General features: G+C 43.4%; 2 protein-coding genes across 2 annotated transcripts in view; both read right to left on the bottom strand.

Moving 5' to 3' along the window:
• Window positions 1-679: 679 nt before the first annotated feature.
• The window catches only part of LOC137802297 (uncharacterized), a 25,313-nt gene continuing 16,119 nt past the window's right edge, over window positions 680-9,873 (bottom strand). Inside the window, 15 exon segments of the mRNA XM_068600093.1 lie at window positions 680-915; window positions 990-1,093; window positions 1,184-1,343; window positions 1,443-1,573; window positions 1,733-1,934; window positions 2,034-2,171; window positions 3,085-3,210; window positions 3,285-3,433; window positions 3,557-3,817; window positions 3,819-3,853; window positions 5,789-5,811; window positions 6,475-6,600; window positions 6,975-7,078; window positions 7,162-7,321; window positions 7,404-7,537. Coding sequence (XP_068456194.1) covers window positions 812-915; window positions 990-1,093; window positions 1,184-1,343; window positions 1,443-1,573; window positions 1,733-1,934; window positions 2,034-2,171; window positions 3,085-3,210; window positions 3,285-3,433; window positions 3,557-3,817; window positions 3,819-3,853; window positions 5,789-5,811; window positions 6,475-6,600; window positions 6,975-7,078; window positions 7,162-7,321; window positions 7,404-7,537 — 1,957 coding nt within the window. The 3' untranslated portion in view covers window positions 680-811.
• Window positions 7,590-9,826, bottom strand: LOC137803141 (collagenase 3-like). The gene is made up of 6 exons (XM_068601439.1): window positions 9,737-9,826; window positions 9,368-9,615; window positions 9,131-9,279; window positions 8,318-8,446; window positions 7,893-8,086; window positions 7,590-7,745 (listed from the first exon to the last, which is right to left on the bottom strand). Exons 2-6 carry the CDS (start codon window positions 9,523-9,525, stop codon window positions 7,590-7,592), a joined length of 786 nt encoding a protein of 261 aa, XP_068457540.1. The 5' UTR covers window positions 9,526-9,615; window positions 9,737-9,826.

Genomic DNA, 9,873 nt, shown 5'->3' on the forward strand with positions numbered 1-9,873 from the left:
TTGCTTTCCATACTATTTCTCTTTCGTCATTGAGACATTATGAAGGAAATTATTCATATATAGGTCCGACAGGTAGACGTTGAAATCTCTAATTTAAATAGGCTCACACTGCCATCTACTGGTCGAGCAGCGAATCACTCACTGCGTCTTCTCCTGTCTGTGCTCTGCCTTCACTCAAGCAACAGCACATTGTTGAGAGGGAAAACATGTGTGAAAACGGCAAGAAATCTGCACATACAACAATTACTAATTAAACTGTATTGAATCAAACACTCTCTTGGTGTTTACATGGATAGATGCACAATATTGCACATAAATGTAGTTTTCGAAATTATGTCAAATCATAATTTTCCCTCATTTTGTATTGTTTGTTTTTCTCTGTTTTGATGATGTTGAGACTTATAGCATCTTATGCAATTCATATGGTCTAATCACAAACTATAATTGAAATAAAAACAAAACACCAAACATATACACACACACACGCACACACACACACACACACACACACACACACAGATATATATATATATATATATATATATATATATATATATATATATATATATATATATATATATATATATATATATATATATATATATATATATATATTCAATGTTCAATGGTTATACTGACAAATAAAATGGTTATACGTTTATAAAGGTTACACTTTTTTACTTTCACATTTTCCCTCAACAATTTCCATACATATTTCTACAGAAAAGCCCCCTTTAACTACTCAGGATTAGTTAGAGGAGTCGACCATAACTATCATTGTGTGAGTGTGCGTGTTCGGGTCTTTGTTTCTTTAGTCGCAATCCATCCAGCTGTTGTTTAACAGGGTACGACTCGCTCTTCTCAGTAGGTAGTTGTACTCGGTCTGACTTGTTCCATATGAAAAGTACAGGTCACCTGAAAAGGGATAATGCATGATTGGTATCTCCCCAAAGAGGAAGTGGTAATGCTGCGGCGCTACTGTCACCTACCTTTGTTCTCAAAAGCGGCGTCCACTCTGGAGCCGATCCCAGGGAGCTCTGTGCGAATGGTCTTTGGGTACCCGGCGTCCATTCTGCCCGTCCTTTCGTTGTAGCTGCGTGAGCAACACAGGGAAGTGTTCGTTAAACACGACGTCTGCATCGGGATTCAGCGCAGATGTTCATGGCGATCAAGCGTTACTCACCTCCAGTAGTTGTCCCGCACAAAGATCAGGGTTCTGCTTGTGAAGGACACAAAGACAGCAGCATCTACCTTGATGACGGATGGAGGGAGGCCGAAGTCGCTGAGGGGTTTGGGATAACCGGGTAGCACAGTGGTTCCTCTGACCCCCCAGTAATGATTCCCTGTCACACAAATGAGGTAGAGTTATGTTCACTACTAGTCCCAGCGAATATTTGAGACTTGTGGATTATTAAGCAAGATTATCAAACCAAAGGTCGTACCTTCAAAGAAAATGACAGTATTGCTTTTCTTATATTCATAAGCAGCATCAACTCTGCTGATTCCTGGCCAGACAGACTGTATATTCTTCTTCGTGATGCCGTCCCAGGAGCTGCTCCTCTTCCAGAAATGTCTGACAAAGCAACAAACAATCCCACCATAAGCTGACTGAGACAAGAAACCCAACGCTATGCATCCACATTTCAAGATAACATGAATAATACATGAATCGTACATGGTTTTGTGACACTCAAATGACAAAAATGAAGAAAATAGTGAATAAATGTCTCACCCGTCTTTGAAGAAGTAAAGACTACTCTGAATGGTGGTTGCAGCATCAAAGATCAGGTTTGTGTTGCATCTGTCTGGAAGGGGTTCTGATGTGGGTTCTGGATCTAGTGCAGGTCTCGGTAATGGTTTTGGCATGGGTTTTTTGGTGGGCTGTGGATTTGGGTGAGGCCTATTTGTCGTTGGAGATGCTCCTGCTCTGACTCCTTTGAGAGGCAAAATATAAAGAAACGGGCCGGGGTAAAGATGTTTCTGAAACACGGCACCCCCAGCAATCTGTCATTGAAGTATCGGCGGGCTCTCACCGTAGAGAGCTTGTAGTCCCTGTCGGTCGTCGTCTGGTAGCACGTAGCCCTGCGTGCTCACATACTGGTAGGTGGGATACATCAGGGCCGTCTGGACCTTGGAGTGCGATAATCCCAGTGCATGGCCGAACTCATGGGCTGCCACCAGGAACAGGTTGGCTCCTGCAGAAACACAACAAAGTATTTGCGGGTACACAAGCAGCCAAGATCAAAACTGTGGGCTTATTTCTCAAAATTATGTGACTTTTATTTTCCCCAAATACCTGATGAGTCTTTAAAACCTTCCCTTCATGTATTTGAGGTGGGAGTCACTGATGTTCACGCTAGATATTTATTTGCTATAGAGTGCTGCACGAATGAGTTATAAAAAACAGAAATGAGTCTTTGCACTTCTGGTTCCCTCATCTCAAAGTCAATCAGATTTTTGAACAGGCTTTTAGTTACATTGCCTGAAATGTCTTGAAAAAGGTGGTTTCTAAAAAGCGTCTAAATGAGAAGAGTATACATATTATACTAGAACATGAGTCCTTTAGCTTAGTGGTGGAGCCCTGAAGTCATGTGACCGTGATGTAGTTCCTTCATAGCCTGATTTGATTCTTTCCCTTCTTTATTGCATCCCATTTGCACTCACCCTTCAAAAATCATAAAGCGGAATTCATTTGAGAAGATTATCTTGCTGATAAAAACGTGTAAATATTATAATCGATTGCTTGGCACAGATCTTATTTTCTACAAAAATGTAAAATACTATGCAAACATCCCATTGGCTGGAACCAGTGTCATGCTAACTTCCTGTTGGACTACAAACATACATCATCCCTACAGCAATCTTTTAGGGTGACGCCTATTTACCAGATTAGTTAGTTTTGTAGTTATGGACATCTTTTGTAATATTTTGAAATAATAGTATTAACATTACATTGTGTTTCTTTTCCTCCTGTCATTTGGGGCGCCCATGTTGATGGATAGCGCGATGAGCACTGCCTACGCTTATGGAAATTAGCCGTAGCATTACATCACCTCAATGACAAAGCTTTCCTAATGCGAGCACCTGCTGAGGTTAGAGTCCAGCTCTCATCCTCATCAAAATGGGTGTTCCCTCCATTGCCCTCTCCAGGGGAGAAGGCGTGGGCCAGGACCCGACCCTGGCCGTCGAATGGAGAAAAATCTCCATGGTCTGGTTTTGAGAGGAGAAGAGAAGTTAACACGAGGTTAGACATGTTCTGGATGACACTGAAGGCCCTGCATTACCTCGAGCCTTGAACATGATCATGATGTCAGCGGTGCCTCTGTGGATGTGCTGGAAATCCAGAGGAATGATGTCACTGTAGAGTTTGAAAGCCTCGGCTATGGTGGCATCCACATCACTTTGACTCAGATCTGGCGTGTATTGAGTTATCCTGCGGCGGTGTGAGAGTGAAATTGGTTTACAGATCTCTCAACAGCAGCAAATGTATTGTTCTCTATGTTGGGATGGGACTTGCTGCTCTCTGTCCCAACATGGAGATGTTGCTGGGTCCTACCTGTATGTCACCACAGCCTTGTCCCACTTGGGTCGACCGTCAAAGTGGGCGTAACTGTCCATGTCCGTGAAACCACAGCGGGGGCGAGCCATCACCTCCCGGGTTTTGGAGTCCAACTCCCCCGACACCTCCAGGCCAAAATACTCCTGCATCTTCCTGAGAGTGTCTGGAAAGGAATCCAGAGAGCTGCGGAAGACAGTGCTGGGAGCGCTGACGCCCACGTCAGAGAAGAACTGGGACAGGTAGTCCTGGATGAAGACAACAGGAATAAACACTTCTCAGGTTCACAAAGAACTCCTGTATGATTCATACGATTAACAAATAATTAAGCAGTCAAAAATGCAGATTATTAATTAATTAATTTAGATAAGATACATGAAAAAAAAACACAATACAATCTTTAAGATTTTGATGAAATCAAATTACATTATGTTATGCTCTTTTAGGTCAGTGTATGAATTATTCCTGCTCCATTAAGAAGGCTGCATGAACGTGATCCAACGTTGCCGTTTGTGATCTTATCTTTTTGATTTCTGCTCCAGTATTTAGTGTAACTGTTCACTCTCATGCGGCCGTATCAGGGCTGTATCACACAATGTGTATTATCACCACAACGGAGCTCTGCCTGTCGTTTTCTGTGCACGAGCACAGAAATGAAATTTTTGTTCTCTGCCTTGTGTAATGTAAACTGTCAATATGCAATACAATACATTCTGCAACAGGGTGCACAAAAAAATAGCAACTCAATCTGAATGGATTGAATTAATAGATGCAAGCTAATTGTTGGCTGTTTTTTCGAACAACAATTCTTATTTTCATGTAAATACAAAAAGTAAACATGCTTATTCATAATATATTTCATTTGGGCCTATGGATCCCCTAAAAGCCACACCATGTTCCTCTAAAGATTCTCTCAAAACTGAGCCAATCTTTAACACTGCAACAGATTCATACATAATATGAGAAGCACATTTTACAACATTTAAAAAAAAGAAGAAGTAACTTTATTGTTTGACAGCGAATCAAATTGTTCTTACAGAATCAAACCGATTGCCTCACTGGTATCAGCAGCTGAAATCCCAGCAACAAACACTCGATGTTTACCTGGGCTTCAGAGAGCTCTTCTTGGCTGGGTGGAGCGATGGGCACCGCTCCACAGAGAGCCACAATCACAACCATCACCACAGTTTTAACAGCCAGGGCAGGTTCCATGATTCCTTTTTCGTCTACTGCGGAGAAGAAGAAACAACTCCGGCTGCTTTATGTATTCATCCTCTCGGGCTCTGCTCGAATGCAGAGTGGGACGTGTGCACGGGTAGTTTCCTGATACAGACAATTTCAGTCTGTTATTTACGAGATGAAGAGCAGGAAAAGTTGCACGACGGGGCAATGAAACATTCCTGCAAATGTCTGAACATGCCAGATTAAAAAAAACAGGGGGAGCGATGGTTGTTGAGATGGGAGAGGGAGTCGCGGGGAGCATGAGGTAAGATACGCAGGTGTTTCATAGCAGCCTGGGCCTGCATGAACATGATGTCGATCAGCTCTGAACCAAAGGAACACATTGTTTTGATTCAGGCTCGAGGAAACATCACTCTGTTTGTCCTGACTTTTCAATTTCATTGAGAACTTTGAGATGTATTCCTTTCAGTTGCTTTAAACGTTTGGTAAATCACCTGGTGAAGACACTTCAGGCGCAAGATACGGGATTGTGGTTTTGACGGCCTCTCAACAGCTCTCAACATGGCAGGTCACAGCTGACATTGCTAACAGCGCTACTAGTGCAAACAACGGCAAGAACCCCTCTGCAGCGCACACTGCAGAGGGGTTAAAACTGAATTTAGTGCCTTTAATAAACATTTGGGGACCAAACTCAATGAATGACCTGACACAATTCTAAGAAAATATCATATGTTGGGCAAATATTCAAGTTTTCTAGCAGCATTAAGAACTCTCTGGATTGAAAATGAAAAGACTGAAGGTTATCGTAGGACCTCTATAAACTCACATTCTTCTAAATGGCTAAATTTGTGACTCAAATGGCACCATTGAACAATCTGAGGAAACCTCAGTGTCAATATCAGAGAAGTGCGTTGCATGTATTTCTACTTTTTGCCTATTTTATATTTACTGTGAACGCAATGAGCTTCCTGTTGTTTTTATATTGGGCCTGTTTGGGACTGTGAATCCCATCATATTTAGCTGTGGAGCTTATTAATCCTCTTTTCTGACAATATGCTGAGAAACCCATGATGCTGAATCGAACCCTGAGTTACGATCGTCACATGCAGGCATATGCATGCAACCTGACGTCTGTATTCAAACCATCCTAATCAAAGCAAAGAGCGCCTCTATAGCAACCAGGGAGTTCAGAGTCTGCCTCAATAACATGTTGACGTGCACAGAAGAAGCCGGGGGTCGAATTGCCATCTTTGAGATTATAGAAGGACCCGCCCTTCCCCCTGAGCCACAGCCAGAAGAAAAGCACAAAGGTAAAGCCACGAAATGAAAGCGTCACAGCCTACAAAAGGTTTATGTACTTTTGTTCAATTGATTTTTATTCATTTGCAAGAACATGACACATCATCATTACCAGAGCATCTATAATTTCACTAAATGATAGACTTAAAGAACTGCAGCACCGGTAACAGGTCACATGCAAGTGGACTTGCTCTCTTTAAGAAACATCTTCGAGATGTTTCATCGCTGACCACAGGGTCCCCAGGAACTTCCCCGACCCTCAGATGAGATTTAATTGCTTTTGCAGGATTGCAAAGTCTCATACAAAAATAGTTTTTGAATTAGATTTATATACTGCTGCTCGAAATAGATTTTATACAATTAAATATTGAAAATATAATATCTAGCAACATAGAACTACAAGTACATTCATTCTCATTCAGAGCAGCGACTTAAACAAGCTCGTGAACATGTCTAGACGTTGGTGCAGCGCAGGAAGTAGTTGTTCCTCAGCTTGCGGAACAGCCTCCCGGTCCTCAGGTTGTACTCAAACATGTAGGGTCCACTGTAGAGGTAAGTGAAGCCTGCAGAACAAAGATTCACCCAATGACAGTTTCTGAGTTAGTTACAGAAACGTTTCACATTTTGGGGAAAAGGCTTAAACCCCTACTTTGATACCACAAGCCATGCTTGTCCATAAAATGTGAGACTGGATGCAGGAGACAGTTGGCTTAGCTTAGCACAAAGGCAGGTCAGATGGAACTAAATCTGCTGAATGTTTAACAAACAGATGTCTCATGTCACTCTCAGTAAGGAAGCTGATAAGTACTCCAAAATGTCCCTTTTCTTTTCAAAGCTGAACAGATTGAAGGAGGATTCTTCCTTCATTTCTCAGAAAAACAAAGTTCTAGATTCAGTTTAGTAACGCTAACTCAGGTTCGCATTAAATCCTCCTCACCTCTGTACTGGAAAGCTGCAGTCACCCTGGTGGTCAGGCCGGAGAAGGTCTGAGCCACTCGCTTGGGGAATCCCCGGTCCATCGTCCTTCTGGCTTCATCAAAACTGAGGAAACACAGACAGCAGTTAGATACATTCAATGAGGGTAAAGAGATGAGAGTACTGAAAACCGCATGCTCTGAACACACCTGTAGTAATAGCTTCCCACAAAGAACAGAGTCTTGCCAGATTCCACATCATAGACGGCCGCATCGATTTTCCTCACTCTTCTTGGCAGACCAAAGCTGCTAAGTTTTGCAGGATAGCCACGGACAAGGTTGGAGCCACTGAAGGCCCACACTTTACGCCCTGTAGGCAGAACATATTTTAAGAGAAAGTTGACAGAAAAAAAAGCCGAAGCTTGAAATGATCAGATAAGGAGAACGCAGACCTTTAAAGAGAAACAATCTGTCTGACTGTCGGCTTTCATACGCAGCTTGGATGTTGGAGGGGGCATTGGACCAGAAGTTTGTGATGAGACTTTGCTGAGGGGTCCTGCTCTGAGGGTAGCTCCGCCAGAAGAAGCTGAGAACACACATAAACATTTTGCACATAAGCCAGACCTCTTAGGAAACAATCAGAGGGCTTTGGATTCAGATGTTTTGGTGTGTCTAAAATACCCGTCTTTGAAGAAGAGCATCTCTCCTCGCAGAGTGGCGACAGCATCCAAGACCATGGTGGAATCACAGGTATCAGGAGTGGTGGGGGGTTCAGGTTCAACGACAGAGGGATCCTTGACAGTGTTTCGACCTGGAACACAGACAAAATGAGTCTCCGAGTACTTGCCCTCGATCGCATTGCATCAAAACCCAAGCAATTGAGTAGATCAACAAAGGTTGTGTGCAAGATTGTCAGAGACTTGAATCACGTGTCTGCAAACAGGCGTGGACGATCCAGGCAGTTGGTACGAACCATAGAGAGACTGGATGCCGTTGACATCATCCCGGGGCAGGACGAAGGTGTCGGGGTTCCTGTATGAGTACAAGGGGTACATGAGGGCACCAGGATCATCAGAGTGAGACAAACCCAGAGAGTGGCCGAACTCATGGGCAGCCACCATGAAGAGGACGTAGCCTGCAGCAGAAAGCACGGAGCTAAATGTGAGTTACAACATGACAACTCCCAGACCGTGGGAGGGACCTGTCTATCAGAAGGTAGCCCCGCCCTAAATGGTCTATTTGCTTTATGGTCAGAGAATTCCATCCAGTTGATTTATTTGTGCAGACACATGATGGGCATAAGAAAGAATGGAGGTTCAGGACACTTCAAAAGAGACGTTATGCTGTGCATAAATAAGAAGCTCACCTCTGTTTGAGCGGAGAGTGAAGGTCTCGTCATCATCAAAATGAGCGTCTCCTCCGATGCCAGATGACGGGGCGAAGGCGTGGGCAAGAGTGCCATCACGGCCATCAAAGGGGTAATAATCACCATGAACTGTGAACAAGAACATTTTCATGTCAGGTTTTAAAAAACGGAAACTTGTTCTTTGAAACGTTGTTTTCTCTGGCAGTAAAAAAAAAAAAGCCTCAAATCACAACTGAGGGGATGGAAGCATTTCATTGCTATTGTATCACAATTCACGACCATAAATCTGAGCTCAGATGAAGCCTTAAAAATGGGAAAGATGGCTCCAAGATGGCTGCAAGCTCTGGCATGCCAACAGATGAATGACTGTTGTGTATTTCTTGTGTTATGTTATGCACAAATTATGTAATCGCACTGCAACCATTGCCAGTAATTAAGGGTTATGCCACTCAAATATGCAGCTATAGCGGCGGTTTCAACACGCTCTCTCGGACATGCTGGAAGACCGATGCCTCACACAGTTACATCAGGATAACAAGTGGGGTACACTATAGTTGTGACAAAGAGATAGACTTGGATTTAAATCAAACAATACCAAAAAGAGGCAAATCAATGTGGACGTACATTACCCAAGTGCTGTAATATAATATAATAAAAAATGTCCCCACTAATTATTTTGTACTTTGAGTTAAATAACACTGAGAATGCAGGACTTGTACTTGTTATGGAGTATTAAAACTATGGTATTTCTAATTTTACTTAAAGAAACTATCCGAGGTCCGCTTCCTCCACTGAAACTTCTCCTGTACTCACATCGGCTTCCAAAGGAGATCATGATGTCAGCGGTGCCACTTTTGAGCTTCGTGAATCTCAAGGGAGTGATTTTGGCCCAAACCTGCAGTGCCCTCTCTATGGAGTTGTCGACCTCTGCCACCGACATGTCAGGTGTGTAGTTCACTATCCTGTACGGCACAACAACAATCAAGAATATCATCACTTAGACCAACGACCATTCACCCGTCACACACGTCGTGTCTTCAGATCACTCACCTGTACGTCAGGCTGTTTTTGTTCCACTTGGGGCTACCTCCAAACGTGGAGAAATCGGCAATGTTGCCGTCCGGAACGCCACAGCGGGGCTTCCTCATTATCGCCATGGTGTCAGCATCCAGGGTCCCGGTGATCTGGAGACCGAAGAATCTCTGCATCTCCCCCAGCTTCCTGGTCACCGGGCTGATCCCCCGTCTGATAGATGGACCGGTCTCCTCTGTTAGGTTGAAGAAGTTCTTCAGGTAGCTCTGTAGAAGAACGTGAGGATGTCAAGCAATGAGCTTCAGAATTTGTGGAACGACAAAAGTCCACAACATGCACATCTTGAACACGTCCTAAATGCAAAGTGATGAATATATATATACATACCTCTGCATAACCTTCATCCTGCACAGTGACTTGTGATACAGGATCACAGCGGACTGTGACTGCCAGGCTCAGTAAGATGCACAGACTGCAGGACCTCATGCTTCCTCGTTGAAGGCGCGTTGTGTGTGTTGTCTGGA

The sequence above is a fragment of the Clinocottus analis genome, unplaced genomic scaffold, assembly GCF_023055335.1.
Source record: "Clinocottus analis isolate CAN_PGR_092001 unplaced genomic scaffold, fCliAna1.0.p SCAF_5, whole genome shotgun sequence".
In the NCBI taxonomy this organism is placed as follows: Eukaryota; Metazoa; Chordata; class Actinopteri; order Perciformes; family Cottidae; genus Clinocottus; species Clinocottus analis.